Source organism: Sciurus vulgaris, assembly GCF_902686455.1.
Source record: "Sciurus vulgaris genome assembly, chromosome: 17".
NCBI lineage: Eukaryota > Metazoa > Chordata > Mammalia > Rodentia > Sciuridae > Sciurus > Sciurus vulgaris.
In genome coordinates, this window is record NC_136478.1 from 198,485 (window position 1) to 219,600 (window position 21,116).

The following is a 21,116-nucleotide window of genomic DNA, read 5'->3' on the forward strand; positions in this document are numbered from 1 at the left end:
ACTAAACCCTCTCGCCCCCTCCCATTCCCAGTGTGGATTCATTGCATTAACCACGGTCTGCAATTCCTGGTTTACCCGGCTCCAGGGTACCCGTGCTGCTTTGACCCCTCCATAAGCCCCTACCACCCCAGCACCATCGGACGCCGCACATAGTTGGCGCCTCATAAATACCTGGTGGTGAACAAATGGTCGGAAGCCAGTGGGGCAGCCGAGTGAGTGCACAGGAGTCCCAGACACCAGGCGGTGGGTGGGAGGCCGCAGTCAGGTCCGGGCGGGGTCCGAAAGGGGTGAGGTCTGCGGGCCAGGGGCGGGGGCGGGGGGGACTGCAGGACCCTTGGCCGACAGAGGGCGCGCGCGGAAAAGGGCGGGGCCGCACCTGTCCAGCCCGGCTGGGGGAGATGGGGAGGGGACCCGGGACCCGCAGCAGCTGCGCGCCCCGCCCCGCGGGCTCCTCCCCGCCGCCGCGGCCCCCAGGCTGCTGCCCCGATGCGCTGCGCCCGGAGCCCGGGCCGAGTCGCCGCTGCAGCTGTTGGGGCGCCCGGGCCGGGTGACGCCACCGCCGCCCGCGCCCCTTCCAGACCCCGCTGCCCGCATGGATCCCCCGGAGGGCGCTGGTCCCGGAGGTAAGTGCGGATCCAGCCCCGGAGCCCCAGCGACTCTTTTCCCGCAGCCAGCCGCAGCCCCTCCCCCGGCCCACCCATCCGCCGCGCCCGGGCCGAAGACCTGCGGTCAGCTCCGGGTCCCCGACGCGCCCAGCCCCGAGCTGCAGGCGGCTGGGGGAGCCCGGCCGGCTGGCCGGGGGCTCCTCCGGAAACGGTCCCCGCGCGGGGCTGGGGGCGCACAGACTGCGTCCCCGCCCCCTTGTCCTCTGCACTCCAGACTCGGGAAGCCCTGCGGGACGTGCTCCTCGGTGGGTGGCCCAGAGTTTCCTCCTGAGCCCCCTCCCAGCCGAGCTGGAATCCTGGGGTGGAGGTAGGGCGTGCGGGGCCGGAGTTTGGGGTCGGGGTCGATGAGGCGTGGGCGCGCCGCTGCGGGCTGGTCGGCGTCTCGGCTTTGTTCGCCTCAGCCGCTCTTCAGGGGGTCGAGGGACTGGAGGCTGCGAGGGGCGCCGGAGCAAGGCGGGGTCTCGGTGAGGCCGTGGGGGTTGCGCCGGGGCTCCGGAGCTGCAGGGCTGTCGGGTCCGCACAGCCCAGAGGCCACACAGTTGCGGGGAGCGGGGGGGTAGGCTGCCTGGGATGCCCTGTCTTCGCAGTCCCTGTCAGTTCTTAGGAACCCTTGAGGGCTGAGATCCTAGAAAGGTCTTCCTCCCTGGAGTCAAACCCCAAGCAGGGTCGTGGCTGAAGATCTGAGAGCACTCTCAGAACCTTCCGTTTCACATCCTTTCCGGAAGGGTTTTCAGATCCCTCGGCTGCCTGCCCAGGCCTAACACCTCCTGGATGTCCTGGAGGTCCCATCCCAGGGAGCCAGGAAGTGTCTGGGGGAGAAGCCAGCTGCCACCCCGCCCCCCGCCCGCCCCACCACCAGCCCGCAGCCACATACAGCGCCTTCCTCTGGCATTTGGAGGGCTGTGTCTAGGAGCTGTTCACAAACGGTGGATCCATCCTCCTGCCACTGTGTCAAGGGTGGGGATGGGGGGGTCCTGAGTCCCCGTCACTTTCTCTAAGCAGGAGACACACCCAGAAGCTAGTGGGTTTGGGTTTTGTTTTGTCATTTGTGGAAGGGTATCATTGCTCTCTTGCTATTGACAGTCCCAGGACGATCAGTCTTCCCAGTAGCAGCATCCTAGCCACTGAAAGTGGTGAGGTCTGGAATGCAATGGTTTGGGGGACTCAGAGCTAGTTCTGAGCTGACATGTGGCAAGCTGCTAGTGCCCCTGAGCCTCCATTTTCATGTTGTCAGTGGACTCGGCCACTTTACCCTGTAGGGCTGTGGGAGGCCTAGGTGAGGTAAGAGGTGAAGCATCTGGGAGAGGAGGGGAGCATTTTTCCTCTCCTCCCCTGGGGAAAGGAAGAACTTCCCAGTGGTTTAAAGGCAGAGAGCAGGCTGATTCTTTAAATGCATCACTTACGACTGGGGCCCCAGGTCCTAGCTCATTCTGCACACAGACACTTCCTTCCAGGTGCCTGTTCTGTGCAGGCAGTGTGCCCACAGGAAGGGCCATGGCCAGGGAACAGACAGGGCTCATGTCATTGATACCATTAGCCCCGTTTCCTTGTCTCACCTGGGCTGGTGAGCTCTACTTCTTGAGACCTCGTGAGTCCTCATGTTGGTGATTATGACTCCTATATCTGAGTTCTTGCTTTTGAAACATTATTTTGGAGCATGTGGAGCACACACAAAAGTAATGAGCCCAGGTAAGATAAAGCTCCATGTGCCATCTCTCAGCCCACACAGTCAGTCTGACTTATCCAGACCACTGCCAGCCTACCTTCAGTAGTATTTGGAAGCAAACCTAGGCCTATTATTTCATCCATACCCATTTAAGAAATTATCTCTAAAACGTAAGATTTTTATAAAGTATCATCAAAATATTTTGCACCTGCCAGGCATGGTGGCACACACCTGTAATCCCAGTGACTCAGGAGGCTGAGGTAGAGGATTGCAAGTTCAAGGCCAGCCTGGGCAATTTAGCCCTGCCCTTAGGAGGCTATGAGTATAGTTGGGGCAGCTCAGCCTCCTTAAGATACTTGATTCAGGCAGGGATGAAGGTGCTGGGGAAACGGGACAGAGGTGGCCCCTACTGCTGACCATCTCTTCCTCTCTAAAGCCACTTTTGCTCTTTGCATTTATTCATTCACTTCATTAATTGACTTGTTCATTCATTCAGTGGTATGTAGGGTGGCAAGGCCCTGGGAGTACGGCAGGGGACGTGAGATTTGGGCCAAGTTTTCCAGTAACAGAATGTGCTGGAAAATAGGTCAGTAGCAAAGCACAGGTGTCAGCAGTCAGCCCTTAGGGAAAACTGGTGGGCATTACTGTGACCCCCAAACTCAAGTTCCCACCCATAGATCGGGGCAGCAGCAATCTCTGCAGGGGGCTGAGAGCTCCCCCCACACACTGACATGGGTCTGCTGGGCCAAGGACATTGCTATGACCCCACACATGGGGTCCTTCCTGGAGCATGGTAAACACCCGCATGGCCAGGCACCATAGGTGGCACACACCTGTAATCCCAGATACTTGGGAGGCTGAGGCAAGAAGATTGCAAGTTCCAGGCCAGCCTCAGCAAATTAGTAATACCCTGTCTCAAAATAAAAAGGACTGGGAGTACAGCTCAGTATTGGAGTGCCTGTCTAGCATGTGAAGGATCTGGATTCAATCCTCAGCACTGCAACTATTATAACAGCAACAAGAAAATACCCACTCGCCCTGGCCAGGGTGATTCTAGGGGCTTCCAGCCCATCTAGTCATGGCTTAGCCAGGCTTCCAGCATTCCACCGGGTGCCTGCCTGCCCTTGACTCTGCTTCCTACCTTGGGAAGAACCAAGAACTTTCCCCAAAAGAGTTCTATTCCTTCTTGCTGACCTGAGTGGCCTTGGGATCATTCATTCACATTTGTTGTGCACCTACTGTGCTCTAGGTCAAGCACAGGTCTTGGGGAATCACAGTGGACTAAACAGGAGCTGCTTTGCCTCACACCTCTCACCTGTCCTGGCCTCCCCTGGGCTGGGCATGCTGCCTGCCATCATACAACCACAGCACACTGGTGTGTGTCACTTCTCACCCTGGGTTAGCTCATCAACTCCAGCCAAGATCAAACCTTGTTTGTTACTACTGAGGATTGTTTTTTAGTTGAGATATAATCAAATGTCTTAAAATTTACCCTTTGAGACATGCAATTCAGTGTTTTTGTTATATCTATAAAGTTGTGCAGTCATCACCACTAAATATTAAAATATTTTCATCACCTCCCCAAAACAACTGTGTTCATTCCCCACTCTCATCCCACAACCCCTGGCAATCATTAATCTACTTTCTATGGATTTTCCTATTCTGGACATTTCATACGATGGAACCATTTAATAAGCGACCTTTTGTGACTGGTCTTGCACTCCCTGTAATGTAGAAGTCCACTCATGTGTGGTATGTATCATTCCTTATGTTCTTGGGTAGTGTTCCATTTATGAATAGCCCACTTGATAAAACATTTAGTTTACCATTCTTCCATCAGTGGACATTAGGTTTCCACTCTGAGGACCATGCTGCTGTGAGCATTCACATCCAAGTCTTTGTGTGGATGTAAGTTCTCATTTCTCTTAGGTAGTACCTAGGAGTGAAGACGCTGGTTTTGATGGTGACTCTTGGCTTGATCCGAGAAGCGGGGAGACTATTACCATAGCTGCCACACGCCAAGATCATCTTGCCCCTTCCTGGAGGCTCAGGTTTCATCCATCCGGGGCATTTTGACTAGTTTTCTGTTTTCATCATGTTCTTCCAACCAAAAGATTTGTGCACTTGATGGCAAAAGTTGCATCTTTCTACATTTTCTTCCCCACAGGAGGAAAATGGCACAGGCCAGGGGGTCAAGATTTACAGAATAAAGAGCAGATCATGACCAAAGGTTCAAAACTAGATAGATTGCAACTTCAAAAGTCCAGGGGGGCGGGGTGTAGCTCAGTGGTTGGTGCCTTTGCCTAGCTGTGTGAGGCCCTGGATTCATCTCCAGCATCACAAAGAAATAAAAAGAAATGGGTACTGCCTGCCCCACACCCAGTCAACGCTAAGATAGCATCAACTGTTAAAATTTGAAAAGATCTTAGGAGTCATTTGAACAGGCTCTGCCAGTCACTGTGCCTGGGGAACTGAGTTTGTTCAGGGGCTGCCCAAGGCCCCATGTGATCCCCAGAATATGTAATGAGATATGATGGTATCCCTCAAAAACCTCCCCAGTGCAAGACATGGGGATGGAGTTTGCTCTTTGGCTGAGGTCCTGCTTGGGGTACCCTATCTCAGCACAAACGAAGGAGAATGAGCATGTGGGGGCTGGTGGGGACAGTGCCAGCAGACTTTTTCCCTTTTGCCTGGACTGTGTCCTCACTGCACCACCATAAAAATGCAGGCAGATGCTGTCCCTCAGCAAGAGGCCAGCTGTGAGTAGAGACCTCACTTTTCTCCTCCTTTCAGAACCCTTAGGTAGCTGTCTACATGACCTCCACACAGCCCACCATCTCCTCCTACCCTTGCCCACCCTCACCCTGCTCTCCTGATCCCACTTCAGTGCCCCCTGGCTGTGCTTCAGATGAAAGTGACATGCCCTTCAGGACCTGTGCAGTCCAGTGCCAAGTACAGTATGTCTTCCTCCCACCTTCAGACCCCTCCTCTGTGTCTCTGGACAGCTCTCTCTGACCCTTCCCCAAAATGAAAGAAAGTTCCCTTTGCTCCTGTGTACAGCTTGCTTCTCCTATTCATGCCTGTCTCCAGAACAGCATGGGAGCATAGGCAGTCTTTGTTGGATGGATGGATGAATGGACAGATGTAGGCATGCATGTCTTCTTGTCCAGGTGAGGGTCCCACACAGCAAGAGGTCAGCTGTGAGTGAAGACCCCACTTCTCTCTTCCTTTCAGAACTCTACTTCCCACCTGAGTTGGGAGGGTTCTTTCCACTCTGCTGGCCCTGAACAGGGGTCCCCTGCTCTCAGCTTGCACCATTACTCCAGGATCAGAGGTTGGCCCTCATACTGTGCTTGTGACAGATGTCACCCTGTGCCTGTTTCCTTTTGGCTCCTCCTAGTTGGCTGTGAGGATGCAGGCAGTTAGTACCATGGGAGGGAGGGTACTGTCTGGCACGAAGCACTAGAAATCCCCGAGCCCAGGTGGCGGCTGTCTCCAAGGCAGCTTTCTACAGAGCTGCTTTTCCTTGATTTCAGGGAAGCCATCAGAAAAGAGGAGGCCCTTGTGACAAAAGGGGGCAGAGGTGGAACTGAAGGCCACCTGCAACAGCGTAAGGATACCCCTGGGGTCACATGCCTGGCCCTTAAGCCTGGGGAAGTAAGAGTGTCCTGTGGCTTTCTCAGTTAGGGGCTCCCTAGAGCAAAGCCTCCTGGCAAGTCATCCATACCTCCCAGGCCTCAGTCTCCCCACCTGTACCTCTCAGCTCTAGTCACATGTCTCTCCAGACAGATGGCAGTCCCTTCCTGACCCTCTAGCAACAGCAGAGTCTTGCCTGCCACACCAGGGGGTGCAGCTCTGAGCTCTATGAAGCATTGATGAATTGTGACCACAGTACAGGCCTGTGGTACAGGAATCACACTTGTATCCTAAGGCAGGGGTCTCCTGTGATGTGTCCCCTCCCTTGGTTTCAACTCTATGGACAGTGATTTGGGCCACCGTCCCCTTGCTGACTGGTGAGGGAAGGTGTCAGCTCCCCTGATCAGAGCAAGTTCTAAATCACACCCCTTGTGTGCTCCTGGAAGTGGAAGGTGTCCTTGCTGGGTTGGGGGCCAGGACACCAGCAGGTATAACTTTACCCTCCAAGGACACTTGGAAACCACATACCACATTCCAGATGTCAATGCATGCAGACACAGGATAGCTTGTGCCCTTCCAGCTTGACCAGCCCCCAGGCCTGGGATGGGCCATGCAGTGATACAGCCCAAGGGCACCAGGGACAGCAGTTCAGTTGCCCAATACATGGAGTTCCTAGTCAACCAGTCAAGGGGATAGTGGTCGGGCCAGGGGGCTGCATTGCAGGCAAAACTTGAGAGGCAGCCCATCATCTACCATTAGCTACTGCTACGTCTCCTTGCCTCCTCCACTCTGCCCAGCTCTCAATGCCACTGGCAATGGCCTGGAGGAAGGTGGGAACCCCCACCAGCCTGTGCAGGTGGTCCTCACCTTACATCTGTGCCTCCATGTCCTTGGCTCGGCTGGAGATGAGTGTGAGGTGATCAGGTGCATGTGTCCCACCTAGTGGCATTCACACTGCCAGCCCGTGCAGCCCCTCACAGGCACCTGTCAGTGCTGGGAGCCCCCGCTAGGCCCCCTCAGGGCAGCCTCATGGAAGCAGCTGCTCCCCAGCTGGTCCAGTGTCCACAGTCCGGGCTGAAGGAATACTTCCACTTCTTCACCCAGCACCAGGCCCTCAGAGCAGGTAATTCCTTCACCCAAGTACACATCAAACACCTGCTTGGGTAGGTGTCAGAGGTCAGTCAAGCCCCTCATGAAGGGGCTAGGGCCCCAGGGGACACACTGAGAGGATGAGGGGGGGCACTCTGCTCTGCTCTTGGGGAGATGGGGCTGTGAGGCCAGGCCTAATTCTGGTGAGGGGAGTGATGGAAGAGGGCAAAGGGATGTGGCCAAGGAGGAGCTAGGGACAGCAGAGGGTTCTGGTATATTCTGAAAGAGGAGCTGAGGGGATGTGTGGGTGGAGCAATGAGTCCAGTGACCAGAAGGTGCAGCTGGTGGTTGCATGGGACCAAGGGGCACAGTCTCCACCCAAGCAGGTCCCTGGGGGCTCCTGTTCCCATCTGACAGGAAAAAAAAAAAAAAAATTGCACGTATTACATTTTTGGAAAAAACTGCAGAAATAACTTGGAAGAATATATACCCAATTGTGCAGTGAGGTTGCTGGTCCAGGAATGCTAGGATGACAGACTGCACTTCCTACCTCATCCTGTAACCACCTTTCCATTTTGAATTCAGATATAATCTGGGTTTTTAATAGGAAAAGTAAGTCCATAGAGAAAGAGCTGACTCAGGAACTGTGAGTGGCCCTTCACCAGACCTGTGGGTCTAAGCTGACGGGATGTGAATTCCCACTGCAGGAGCTGCTTGGTGCTGGGCCCTGGGGGTGGTCTGGACACCTGCTTTCAAATGTCCCCTCCTCATCCCCAGGGATGAGGCCTGGGTCTAAGAGGAAGGAGCAACCTCCCTGCCCTCTTGTTTGAAGCATCTCCTGGTACCCATGGCACTGCCAGAGCCTCAAAGTAGGATGTGGTACACCAGGTCCTCATGCCCCATCTCCAGGCCTGGTCCCAGGGGCATGGAAGACCCTGCAAGTCTTGATGGCAAAACTCTTTTGGTTGCTTGGTTACAGAGATCATTAAGGAGGTGGAGGTGCCACAGGCTGCCCTGGGTGTCCCAGCTCATGGGACAGAGGACAGCTGCCATACACCTGTGGCCGAGGAGGAGGTGGGCATCCCAATACCAGCACCAGGGCTCCTGCAGGTCACGGAGAGGAGGCGTAAGTATCACTGAGCAGCCCAGTATCCTCTGGGGACCCCAGCTCCCCAGGGATCAAAGCAGCCTGGCTGTGGAGGGCAAAGAAACCGTGAGCACAGGTCTGGCGTGCTGAGCCCTACAGAGCTCTCATGGCTCTGGCTCTCCAGCCTGTCATACAGTCTATAAGGGAAGACCCCAGAGAGCTCTCCAGTCTTGACTGCAGAGCAGACCACCTGGGCCTGGGTTTGCCGCAGTCCTGTCCTCTGTGGCATTACAGAGAGCTCTGGTTCGTTCATGGGCCTGTGGAAAGAGGCAGTACACTTTCCCAGGCCCCCTGGGCTCTAAACAGCCTTGTTGGAGAGACTGTGGGGTGACCATCTTCTTGTACCCCAGAGCCCCTGAGCAGCGTCTCCTCTCTGGAGGTCCATTTTGACCTCTTGGACCTCACTGAACTAACAGACATGTCAGACCAGGAGCTGGCCGAGGTCTTTGCCGACTCTGACGACGAGAACCTGACCAGTGAATCCCCAGCAGGTGAGGCTATGGCAGGTGAGGCCTGCAGGGTGGGGGAAAGCCACTCAGGGTAGGGTGGGGTAACTTCTCCCCAATCCAGCTGGGTGCAGTGGCCACACCTGTAATCCTAGAGTTTGGGAGACTGAAGCAGGAAAACCCCAAGTTTAAGGCTAGCCTGGGTAACCTAGAAAGAGCTGGGGGTGTGGCTCAGTGGTAGAGTACTTGCCCAGCATGGGCAAGACCCTGCATTCAAGAAAACAGCAGGTGGGCAACACACAGTCTCACTCCCCTTCGGGAATGAAGGAATTTCCCTCCCTCCTGTTACAACTGCCTCTGCTTTACCTTTCAAATGAGCAACAAGAGGCCAAAGCCTGTCATTAAAAGTATTTATTAAATGTAAATTTTAATGATGGGCCAAGAACAAAGGTGGGGTGGGGTACATTTGCTAGCCTGGGCTCCTCAGCTCACTGGCAGGAGACCAGAGGTCATTCCCTCTGCTCCTCATGAGCAGCACTCCTGGGCATGCCGTTCTCCTGTCTCTTCCCAAGCCCTGTCACCAGAGTTCAGGACCCACACCTTCCTGGGGACACAAGTGTCCTTCAGTCTGTCCCCAACAGTGAAGGAGGTTGACATGATCTGCACTTGCCTTCCTCAGCCGTAAGGTGGGAGCAGCAAAGGAGCTGAGCACAGTCCTGCTCCCAGACAGGCCCAGCCTCTGCACTCCCAGTCCCAGGCCATACATTTGCACACAGCCCAGGCTAAACCTGCACATGTGCGCACATACCCTGAGGGCCTCGTTAAAACAAACCCACTGAGGATCCTGTCGGCAACCAGCCACACACATGCTCCCTGGAGGGACGTGTGTCAGGAGGGGTGGCCCACGTCTCCCTGGGGAGCTGCAGGCTCCCAGGCATGACAATGGCACCACGTAGGGGGCAGGGTACTGTCTTTGTGAACACTTTGTTCCAGCTTACTTCCAGGACAAGCCTCCTGCCTGACCCCAGCCAATTCCCACCAGGCTCAGTGTGTCCCAGGCAGTGGCCCTTCCAACCCGTAAGCCCAAAGCTGTGTGCGGGGTCAAGACTGACCTGTGGCTGCTGTGGCTAGACAGGCAGGAGTGGGGGACTCATACCCCAGCTCACCTGAACCTCCAGCCTGCCTACAGGGCCCCGGGCTGCACTGGGCCCCTGTGGGAGCTTTGGAGGAGCCCCATCAGGGTCACTAGATAATCACACAGGAGGGACCAGAGGTAGGTTCACATAAGCAGGGTAAGGTATGGTCAAGGCTGCAGTGATTCCTGAGGACATCAGAGGAGTCCTGCCCATCTGTCCACATCTCTCTATTCTGTGCACGTGGGACCCCATGCACAGTGGCAAACCTGTGGCTTCCATGTGTTAGGCCCCAGGGGCCCAGGGCAGCAGCTGCAGTCACAGTGACTCTGGGCTGCCAGTCACTCCAGCCACATGTGCCCACCTGAGCCTCGGGTCTGTTTTCATCAGGTCTGCACCCACTGCCTAGGGCTGGCTGCCTGCGTTCCCCCTCTTGGACGAAGACAAGGGCTGAGCAGAACCGTGAGAAGCAGCCCCTCAGCGACCCAGAGCGACAGGCTGCCATTGTGGACACGTTTCTCACCGTGGAGGGACCCAAGGAGGACTAGGCCATCTCCATCAGCTCCAGAGATACCACAGGCCTGAAGCTGGACCACCACCGGGATGGCAAAGCAAGATACTCCAGACCCAGGACACTCTCCGCCCCTCCACCCGCCCCATAAGCCTTCTGACATCAGGTCAGGGTAGGGTTGCCAGGGCAGGCCTCAGGTCACCCCAGCACAAGCACAGCCCAGTGGCCTTATATCCAGCTGGTTTCCGGGCCCTGGAACGGGCCATACAACCTGGAGTCACTGCTTAAGGATGAAGCAAGGAACAATGACGGCTTAGGCCTTCTGAAAACTTACGTCTGTAGGAGCAATGCTCTTGTCTATAACAAGATTCCCCAGTAGGCTTGGGTGAGAGGGACCCAAGTCTATGAGAGCCACTCCAAGACCCCCTGGGGTCTCCGATCTCAGCCTCTCTTCATGCCACCAAGCTTGGAAGCCACAGGTGGTTTGGCAGTGGCTCCTGGGGCACTATGCCCCCACAGGCCAAGCATGGGGGGCTCAGTCCAGAAAACTTTCACCCTGATTTCAACCTTGTTCCCTCCATCTGCCCAAGGGAGGCACTGCTGGTACCAGGTCCCCTTCCCCAGGCCCCCCTCTACGACTTGTGCCTGCTTCTCTTGGTCCCTGGGTGTGAAAGCCCAAGGCTGAGGGCCTGGCCCATCTCCTCCCTAGCTCAGAACACCAAATATTGCCAGACTGCCTCAGAACTCAGCAACACCTCCCAGACTGCTTGAGGGATGGGTTCACCCTCTCCCATCCCACATCTATTACAAGGGCACCTACTTGTTCTGTTTTCCACAACCCACTGCCCGGCCCCACCACAGCCTATCCAACACACTCTAGGACTCTGTGACCCTGGGGCCTGTATCCTGGGAACAGTCCAAGGAGGGGCAGGGAGGCAGGGCCAACAGGTCTACCCTCTCTGCTGTGGGGATGTCAGAGGCACCCAGCTCAGCTGCTCCCAAAATTCCTTTTTATGTGCTAAGGGACACAGAATAGGCTTCTGGTCTGAATGTGAATCAAAGACTGGTTTTGGAAAAAAAAAAAAGTTTAAGCGTACTTTTTGTCCCCCAGCCAACCTGCCCTGCTGTGCTCCACACTGAAGTGTTTCTGGGAAGGAAGACAGGCCCTTGATCTTCATTTTCATAGGTCTCTACTAGAGAGATGCACTGGGCTTCTGCCGTGTGCTGGGGACATCCAGGAGGCTCCCACTTCTGATTCTTCACCTCACCTCCCTGAAGGCAAGTCCAGTTCCTGCCTGACCAGGTCTCTGATTTCCAGGTCTCTGGGAAAGAACTGAGCAGCCATCTCTTTCCATCCCATAAAGGTGGCCATGTGCCCCTGGCCAACCCCACCCCAGGGGCCTCCTCCCCACTTCCCACCCTTCCTGCTGCAGCCTCTGGGGGGCATGCTGAGTGGGATTAAAGCTTTGTCACCCTCTGAAGGCCTGAGCCAGGCTCTTCCTTCCTAATGCTACAGGGCATACCAGGCCTGCTGTGGGTGAGGGTGCTGGCCATTCTCCAGCTGCACGAGCTACACTGTGCTCCAGGATGCTTCCTGGATTGCATTTTAAGGACAGTGCCCTGGTTCCTATCCCCTAAGTAAGACAGCAAAAGGAATCCTTTAGGAATAAAAGTTCTGCCCACCCAAGCCCACAAAGGAGGCCCAAGCCAGAACAGGCAGGCACTCCCTGGTGATCAGTCTTCCCAGCAGAGCCATGTCCTGAGAGTTACAGGGAGGCCACTAGAAGGCCAGGGATGTGGCCAAGCCAGGTGTGACCTGCTTCCCATCTGGCCCATGCATTTGCGTCCTTCCTCAGCACAGAGTTGCCCTTGGGGCTCCCAGAGGGAGGCCTGGACCCTCCCTAGCAGAAAACTTCTATGTTGTGGACCCAGAAACAGACTCAGAGTGAGCATGGTGTGCCCTTTCTAGGAAGGGTGAGGCTTCTAGCACTTTCTGACACATCCCATTCTATCCTCCCCTCCCTCAGGCGGACGAAGACAGGCAGGCTGAGGACATGGACCTGGAAGCAGACCCAGGTCAAGCACAGGCCCTGCCAGCTCTAGCTGCTCCCAGTTCTAACCAGGGAAAAGGGTTGCTGGCTCCCATCTCCTATAGGCTCATTCACCTGCTAGTAACAGCACAAGGTTTCTGTGGCAGCACCCACAGGACTATGGGATGACCCCACCAATGTAGGGTGGATGAGAAAGCAGTATCTATTCTATTGGTAAGGCATCACCCCACGTAAGACTGTTGGCTAATCATTGAGCATCGTGTCAAAGACACACAGGGGAGTGGGACTGCACCAAACAGGTAAGGAGGGTAGAGGAAGGCACCAAGGAGCCAGCCCAACTGTGTTCTGTCAGGAGCGGCTCAGGTGTGGTCAGACAGGGGTGCTGAGGCCTGAGGACCTGAATGCACAAGGAAGGACTATGGCCCTGGAGGCCCAGCCACAAGAGGTTGTGACATCACAGGGGCCTCCGGGGTTAAGGGAGCACCCCTTGTCTCCATCAGAGGGAACCCCAAGTGCCTCAGCCCATCCGGGTTTGGTGAAGGCTGTGATATAGGTGAAGCCCAAGATTTAAAAAATTCAACAAATTGCACCTTACAACCTACAAAAGTTGAAAGTTCCTGTCCCAATAGGAATTTCTATTTTTGAGCTGAGGCAAACGTAACAAATGATTTGGAAAAAATACTAGAAAGTCGGTTTGGTCAGGCTCCAGAGTGTGAGGCAGCAAGTGGACCCAGCCTTCTCCCAGATGGGCACCTAGGATGCCTGCAAACAGGCTAAGCCAGGTGCGCCTGCCAGCCATGACGGCTCACACCCACACCTGCGATACAGGAGGAAGCCCACTTCCACTAAGACCCACTCAGTCAGGCCCAGCTCTAATGGCAGGGGGTCCTCACACCCCAGGATCAAGGCATCATGAAAGCCTGGAGCTTATGATCAGTCTTTTTTTTTAATTGAAAAAGATAGAAGAGGGTTAATAGAGGCAGCACCTGCAGAGTTTTCAGGACCTTACAGACCCTCCCTCAGGGCTGTGTGGAGGCCATGGGGGCTTAGTCCCGATCCTCCCCAAAACATCAACACAAGGGATTTTGGGGAAAGGAGAATCTACACAGCCTGGTCAGTAAGGCACACCAACCCTAGGGCCAGGTGCCAAGCTCTGGCGAGAATCCAAGTCTCCCTTAAGCTCAAGTGGTAATGCCACAGGGGCCCAGACCCCCAGGCATGGCCCTGTGACCCCTGACTTCAACTCAGGCACACACATGGGGTGATGTTTCCTTCTTTGCTACCAAACGACCTACCTCCCTGATACCATGGCCACCACAGACCCAGATGTCCTTTGGTAACTGCTTCACTACCTCCTTTTCTTCACTCTACCTCACCAAACCCGTGGGGCATCTGTGCTGGACCAGACTCTTTCTCCAAACCACTCTGAGACAACCCACATTCACACTGCCCCATGCACCAGGCTCATTAGGACACTGATGGTCTGTCTCCACAAGGCCTGGCATCCAGTTCCAAGGGTCCCGATTCCTGGAGGCCACCACACCCAAGGCTCCCCGGGAAAGACTCCTGCCCTTCCTTGACTCCACATGGGGCAGAGCCCAGATGTCTCTCCCTCTGACGCAAGTGACCCTAGGAATGAGGTCCAAGGACTGGAGAACCTCCTCTGCCCCTCAGCCACCTCCCATCTGCCAACTCCCCTCCCTCTCCTCTCTGGGCTACGAGCACCTGATCAAAGGTGCCTGTGTGGGGTTGTCACCTCATCTGTCTTCCAGTTACTCTGGCAGCTACTCTGCAAAGGCTCTGGGTAGCAGCAGCTGCCTGAAGGCCCAGCCAGTGTGGGTGCAGGTGGCTGCACACAGGCTACGCAGGGCTCTCCTGCAAGTGCTGCTCTGCACCCTGCTCCTCTGGTTCCTGGTTCCAGCCCTTCAGGCCCTCAGGAAGGGCTGTGTCCTCCTCTAGGCTACCAGTGCCCTCCACGAACTCCTCATAGGTGCACTTCTCTGTGAAGGGCCGAGGGCCCAACAGCTCCACCATGTCGGCCTTCTCCAGCACTTCTTTCTCCAGGAGCCGCTTGCCTACCTGGAGATAACAGTCCACCGTCAGGCTGCCACAAGGGGACTTCCTCCTTTGTGCCCTGGTCACAGGCCCCTCTCACCTTCTCCACCTGCTCCCGGCACTGAGTTAGCAGCTTCAGGGTACGGTCATAGGCAGAGCCGATTAAATGCCGGACCTCCTCATCAATGAGCTGGGCGGTGGCCTCACTGTAGGGCTTCTCCACCAGGGCCTCACCTTGCTGAGGGAAGTCAAAGGACACCTGGCCCAGCGTCTCACTCATCCCAAACTGCACAATCTGCAAGTACAAAGGGAGCAGAGGGTGAGCTGCCCCAACACAGCCACTGAGAACCACTCATCAGGACAGCTGCTCTTTACCTGGGCATAGGCGCTCTGGGTGACCTTCCTCAGGTCATCCTGAGCCCCCATGGTGACCTGCCCAAAGAACAGCTGCTCAGCCACCCTGCCTCCCAGCATCATGCACATGCGGTCAAAGAGCTGCTCCTGCGTGTAGAGGTACTGCTCGCGGGGAAGGTACTGGGCATATCCGAGCCCCTTGCCCCGGGGAATGATGGATACCTGCAAGAGATGGGGCCACAATCTCGTCAGTTCCCAGCAGCACCCCAGTGCAGCCCAGACACACCCTGCCGCAGCTGTGGCCACAGGGCCCCTTGCGGGTTGGAGAAGAGTGTCCTGGACCTGCGCCCCACCACTGACCAGCAGGGTCACCCTGAAAAGTGCACTCGTCCTGCCTAGGGACTCAGCTCAAGAGGTTGCTAAGGAAACCTCCTCTGATAGGAATCAGATCCAAAGCTCAGAAGCAAGCTCCCAGGTAGAAGCTTCTCTGTGGAGTCAGTGGTTAAGGCCTAACCTAGAGCCAACACGTCCTGCTCTGCCTTCTTAACCCTTCTCTCCCCCTGTCCCCACAAGGAATCTGACAGACACTAGACCAGCACATTCCCTGAAAAGTAAAAGCACCACCCCCAGGAGTGCTGTGCCCATGTGAACTGGCACCCAGACAGCCACATGAGCAGGTAACACCCAGGCTCCACAGGCAGACACACTCAGCACAAGAGACCCACCTTCAGCAAGGGGTCTGTGTGCTCCAAGAACCAGCCTACCACTGCATGCCCTGCCTCGTGGTAGGCCACAGTTGTCTTTTCACTGGGTTGCAAGACCTGAGTCGTCTTCTCGAAGCCTACAAATCACATCCCCATGTGAGTGAGAGGCAGGGGAGAAATGCCCAACACACACCCCACCAGACTGAGGGCCTGGGTCTGCTGCCACTCAATTCTCAGGGCCCACCTGGGAGTCCCTCCCTTTAGGGCAGAAGGCAGAAAGGCTTGAGCCCCAGCTCATGCTGTGTCCTAGCTCTGGGGGGCATTCCCACCCAACCTCCAAGTCCTGTCCTACTTCCCACTCCTCAGGCACACACTGCTCCAGATAGCAGCTGTGAGCCAATGTGAGTCAAAGGCACCATGTCACTTCTGGGGCATGGCAGAGGCAACACCAAGCATGGCGCGACAAGGAAGGTAGTTCCCAAAGACCTCACAGCCCAGCTCTGCAGCGACAGGACAGATAAGCAGACAAGAGCAGTGCGTGCTGAGCTGCATGAGTCATCAGCCCCCAGAACGGTCCTTGAGAAGTTTTCGGCTTTGCTTTGCACTACTTAGTATATATTACCCATCCCTCCCCCACCAAAAAAAAAAAAAAAAAAAGAAAAGATCGAGTGAAGACAGCTCAAGGACGGCCCCAGCTGGCTGACCTGGCTCTCAGCATGGAACAGGATCATAAGGATGGGCTACTGTTACCTCCGGAATCTGTTTCTAGGAATGGCACCAGCAAGAGCCAGACCAGCCCATGCAGCATCTGGCAACTCCTGGTCTGATGGACCGACGAGACCCTGACCCACTGTTGACTCTAGTTGCCACCTGCCTGGCCCAGCTGAGCCCTGAGCTGCCCCGCACTGCAGGAGGCCGTCTCACCCACACTGAAAAAGAGACGCTGACACTCTCTCCTCAGCAGTGCTGTCCCAGGAGAGTGCCCACAGGCTTTCCCAAGACATGCCCTTTGCTCTGATGCCCTCCCTCCCTTCAGGAAGGGCTTGCTCTGCCTTCCACATCCAAGACTGGCCCCCACAAAAGCAGGAAAGTTACTGGGAGATCCACAGTCCCAAATTTTGGCTTAGAAAACTACCTATGTCCCCATAAACAAAAGTGAGGTTGGGCTGGGGGAGGGCCTGCCAGGAGCACAGTTGGAAATGCCTCTCCTCCCCATGAGCTGCTGGGCTCACCTCCAACGACCCTCTCAAGGGCCTGCTCAAAGTGCTTCTCCTGGACAAAAGCACTCAGGTGGCGGGCGGCAATCAGGGCTGCTTCATTGCACACATTAGAGATATCAGCACCTGACCAGGAAGAAGAGACGGTTAATGCTCCTGACTGCTATAGTTCTACCCAGGTCAGGCTGTTAAAGGTAGAGGCTAGCATTAAACTTTAGCAAAAAACTTAAAGGAAATGGGATTCACCATTCACCATTATTTTTAGCCAAATTTCCTCGTTACCCAACTTCGTTGAGAAATAATTCACACCATAGAAGTATGTATTTTAAGCATACATGTCACTGGGTTTTAGTAAACTCATCAAATTGTGCAACTAGGGCACCGCCCATCACCAGAGACACCCCGTGCCTGTTCACACTTGATCCTACTTCCACCCAGCCACCCACTGACGGGTTTTCATCTCTGCAGATCAGGCATTTGAGGCACTTTCTATCACTGGGGTCATATCAGATGCGGCTCTTCTGGGTCTGGCATCTTTCACTGAGCACACTGTATCGATCTGTCTATGCTGTAGCACATACGGGCACTTCACTTCTTTACAGGCGAAAGCGACCTTTCCTATGCTCATCCATGCCTGGATACCACAGTGGCTCTGCTTTTTGGCTGTCACAAACAATGATGCTCGTGGCTCTTAAATGTATGTTTTATCCATTTTGTTTTTCAATTCAATGTGAGGCAGGGGTCCAAAACATCCTTTTGCATGTGGAGATCCAATCATCCCAGCACTTCGGTTGAAGGGACTAGTCTTGCCCCCACAGAACGCTCTCGGCACCTGTCAAAAAGCAGCTGACCACAGATGTGCAGGTGGGTTTCCATCTGGACTTTGAACTCCATTCCAGTGGTCTTTGTCTATCCTGTGCCAGGAACACACTGTTGTTCCTGGGCAGTGAGAATCCCACTTTGTCCTTTTACAAGATGGTTTGGCTACTTGGGGCCCCCGAAAATTCCACTTGAATTTCAACTTCTGTCCTCTATACCTTCTCCCCCAACGCTAGGCATTATTGTCACAGATGATATCTTTTTTTTTTTTTTTTTTTTGGTCAGTTTTTATTCATAATCATAAACTTAATTCTGCAATCTAGCAAGACTTGGAAAGGAAATAAGGAAAATACAGAACACAAAGAACTGCAGCGAGAGCACAAAGATTATGGGATATTTCAAGCAGATGGGGTGGAGGGGTGCTCTCCGAGCTGCGGAAGGAATGGTCTGGTGCTAAGACAGACTCAAGTATCAGAGTTGTCAATACTTGGCAATGGTGGTCTTCTTGCTGGTCTTGCGACTGCTGGACCCAAAGCGCTGCACGGCTTCCACACTATTCACGCACTTTCCCCTTCCCAAAGACCACATGCTTGCCATCCAACCACTCAGTCTTGGAGCGCAGAAGAAAACTTGGGAACCATCTGTGTTTGGCCCAGCACTTGCCATACACAAGACGCCAGGGCCTATATGCTTCAGGATGAAGTACTCATCATCAAACTTCTCCCCACAGATGGACATGCCACCAGCACCACTATGCTGTGTGAAGTCACCACCCTGGCACATAATTCTGTGAAAGCAAGAAGCCTGATAACCAAATCCTTTCTTGCCAGTACTAAGAGCATGAAAATTTTCTGCTGTCTTTAGAACTTTTCCTGCCAACAGCTCAAAGGAGACACAGCCCAAGGGCTTGCAGTCAATGGCGATGTCGAAGAACACGGTAGAGTTGACCATGGCTCTTGAAAGTCACAGATTACATCTTCATACACTGTGTGCTCATTAGTATACACCTATAACAAGTTTCACGCACTTGTTTTTTAAATGCTTTAGAAAAGTTATAAACACAAATCATAATGTACTGGCCATAATTATTCACCTACGTCATTTCCTTTGCTAGTGCCATTTCTTCACATGACTTCAAGTTACTGTTGGTGTTGACCTGAAGCCTCCCCCAGCACTTCTCATAGGGCAGGTCTACTAGTAAAAAATTCCCTCACTGTTTTTAAAATCTATAACAAAAGTTTCTCCTTCATTCTTTTTTTTTTTTTGGGTGCTGGGGATTGAACCCAGGGCCTTGTGCTTATAAGGCAAGCACTCTACCGACTGAGCTATCTCCCCAGCCCCCATTTTTTTAATTATTAAAATCTTTTTTATTTTTACACACTGCATTTTGATTCACTATACACAAATGAGTTACAACTTTTCATTTCTATGGTTGTACACAATATAGATTCACACCATTCATGTAATCTATACATATATATAGGGTAATACTGTTCCATTCTACTATCTTTCTGTCCCCCACCCCCTCCCACCCCATTTTCCTTTATAGCATCCAAAGTTCCTTCATTCTTCTCTCCCCCACCCCGGGAACCCCCCTTGTTAAATACTGTCATGCACTCGTCAGAGAAAACATTTGGCCTTTGGTTTTGAGGGCTTGGCCTATTTCACTTAGCACGATATTTTCCAACTTCATTCATTTACCAGCAAATGCTATAATTTTATTCTTCTTTATAGCTGAGTAATATTCCATTGTGTATATATACCACAGTTTCTTTATCCATTTGTCAACTGAAGGGTATCTAGGTTGGTTCCATAATCTAGCTATTGTGAATTGAGCTGCTATGAACATTGATGTGGCTGCATCACTGTAGTATGCTGATTTTAAGTCCTTTGGGTATAGGCCAAAGAGTGGGACAGCTGGGTCAAATGGTGGGTTCATTCCAAGCTTTCTGAGGAGTCTCCATACTGCTTTCCAAAGTGACTGTACCAATGTGCAACTCCACTAGCAATGTATGAGTGTGCCTTTTTCCCCACATCCAAGCCAACACTTATTATTGCTTGTGTTCTTGAAAATAGCCATTCTAATTGGAGCTAGATGAAATCTTAGGGTGGTTTTAATTTGCATTTCTCTAATACTGGGGATGATGAGCACTTTTTCATATAGTTGTTGATCACTTGTACATCTTCTTCTGTGAAGTGTCTGCCCAGTTCCTTAGCCCATTTATTGACTAGGTTCTTTGTATTTTGGGTGTAAAGTTTTCTAAGTTCTTTATAAACTCTGGAGATGAGTGCTCTGTCTGAAGTGTGTGTGCAAAAGATTTTCTCTCACTCTGTAGGCTCTCTTTTCACATTATTGATTGTTTCCTGTGCAGAGAAAAAACTTTTTAGTTTGAATCTATCCCATTTATTGATTCTTGCTTTTATTTCTTGCGCTATGGGGGTCTTGTTAAGGAAGTCTGGTCCTAAGCTGTGATGGAGATTCGGCCCTACTCTCTCTTCTATTTCGTGAAGGGTCTCGGGCCTAATTCCTAAATCCCTGATCCGTTTTGAGCTGAGTTTTGTACAGGGTGAGAGATAAGGGTTTAATTTCATTTTACTGCATATGGATTTCCAGTTTTGCCAGCACCATTTGTTAAGAGGCTATTTTTTCTCCATTTTAAGTTTTTGGCACCCTTGTCTAGTATGAGGATAACTGTACTTATGTGGGTATGTCTCTGTGTCTTCTATCCTGTACCACTGGTCTACCTGTCTATTTTGGTTGCCAATGCCATGCTGTTTTTCTTACTATTGCTCTATAGTAGAGTTTAAGGTCTCTCATTCTTGACAGTTTCAGCAGATATAGAATTCTCAGCTGATGGATTTTTATTTTAAGTTGTAGATGGACACAAAACATTAATTTTATTTATTTATTTTTATGTGGTGCTGAGGACTGAACCCAGTGCCTTACATGTGCTAGGCAAGCGCTCCACCACAGAGCCACAACCCCAGCCCTCCCTTGGATCTTTTTGGATGGGTGGATTACAATGTGTCTTTCTGGATCTCTTTTCAATCTATTCATGCTTCTGAGTTCAGAGTTTCTCGGATGTGCAGATTCATGCCTCATCCAGTTTAGGAAGTTCTGAACCATTATTCCTCTGAACACTCCCTGCCTCACGCCCCAGCCTGTCCTGGAACTCCCGCATGCGTGCTGGTCCCTGCAGTGGCCACCACAGGCCCTTAGGCTCCACTTTTCACTCTTTTTCCTCTCTGCTCTACGGAGCAGATAACTTCCTTCGACCTAGCTCTAACTTCTCTGGTTCTCCTCTGTCTGCTCAAATATGATGGGGCACCAAAGTTTGCAAAGGGCTGCTCACAGGGGTGACCAGGGCAGGAAAGCCCTTGGAAAGTCTCCACCCGTGCCTGGGGTTCACACCACTCTGGAAGGGAAACAAGTATGCTAGCACAAAAGACTGGGTTTTTGCTAAAGAAACACAAAGTAACCACCCCGTCCAGGAATTCTAGCCCAAGACCAAAGTGGGATGTGTCTTCACACCAGTGAGTCTTCCTCAGATTTTGTTTTTGTTTCTTACTAAGTCTAAATAGAATTAAAAAGAAATTCAAGTGAGCACCAACAATTTGGGGAT

General features: G+C 53.2%; 2 protein-coding genes and 1 pseudogene across 11 annotated transcripts in view; 1 reads left to right on the forward strand and 2 right to left on the reverse strand.

The window, feature by feature from the left end:
• The first annotated feature begins 288 nt into the window (after positions 1–288).
• DBNDD1 (dysbindin domain containing 1) lies at positions 289–11,434 on the forward strand. Of its 6 annotated transcripts, none has more exons than XM_079119172.1 (4): positions 289–623; positions 8,036–8,182; positions 8,554–8,709; positions 10,173–11,434. In XM_079119172.1, exons 1-4 carry the CDS (start codon positions 593–595, stop codon positions 10,328–10,330), a joined length of 492 nt encoding a protein of 163 aa, XP_078975298.1. In that variant the 5' UTR covers positions 289–592; the 3' UTR covers positions 10,331–11,434. The 6 variants fall into 6 exon arrangements, with proteins under 6 accessions (XP_078975298.1, XP_078975300.1, XP_078975296.1 ...); XM_079119174.1 differs by having other exon boundaries at positions 297–623; positions 8,554–8,694; XM_079119170.1 differs by lacking the exon at positions 289–623 and adding an exon at positions 6,941–7,090.
• Positions 11,435–11,913: 479 nt separating this feature from the next.
• The window catches only part of LOC306648808 (mitochondrial inner membrane m-AAA protease component AFG3L1-like), a 34,307-nt gene continuing 25,104 nt past the window's right edge, over positions 11,914–21,116 (reverse strand). For all 4 annotated transcript variants that reach the window (XM_079119161.1, XM_079119163.1, XM_079119162.1 and 1 more), the window contains 5 exons: positions 16,690–16,800; positions 15,479–15,594; positions 14,775–14,975; positions 14,500–14,694; positions 11,914–14,423 (listed from right to left, as the gene is read on the reverse strand). In XM_079119161.1, coding sequence (XP_078975287.1) covers positions 14,205–14,423; positions 14,500–14,694; positions 14,775–14,975; positions 15,479–15,594; positions 16,690–16,800 — 842 coding nt within the window. In that variant the 3' untranslated portion in view covers positions 11,914–14,204. The remainder of the gene's footprint in view (positions 14,424–14,499; positions 14,695–14,774; positions 14,976–15,478; positions 15,595–16,689; positions 16,801–21,116) is intronic.
• LOC306648816 (peptidyl-prolyl cis-trans isomerase A-like) lies at positions 17,622–18,724 on the reverse strand (annotated as a pseudogene). Its single transcript has one exon. The product of its transcript is annotated as a peptidyl-prolyl cis-trans isomerase A-like (transcript).

Excerpts from the sequence above, each read along its gene's own strand:
- DBNDD1 (XM_079119170.1), top strand. The coding sequence starts at position 6,997 with ATGGAAGCAGCTGCTCCCCAGCTGGTCCAGTGTCCACAGTCCGGGCTG. Across the intron at positions 8,183-8,553 it reads GCAGGTCACGGAGAGGAGGC|AGCCCCTGAGCAGCGTCTCC; the intron begins GTAAGTATCACT and ends CTTGTACCCCAG. Across the intron at positions 8,710-10,172 it reads AGCAGGTGAGGCTATGGCAG|GTCTGCACCCACTGCCTAGG; the intron begins GTGAGGCCTGCA and ends TGTTTTCATCAG.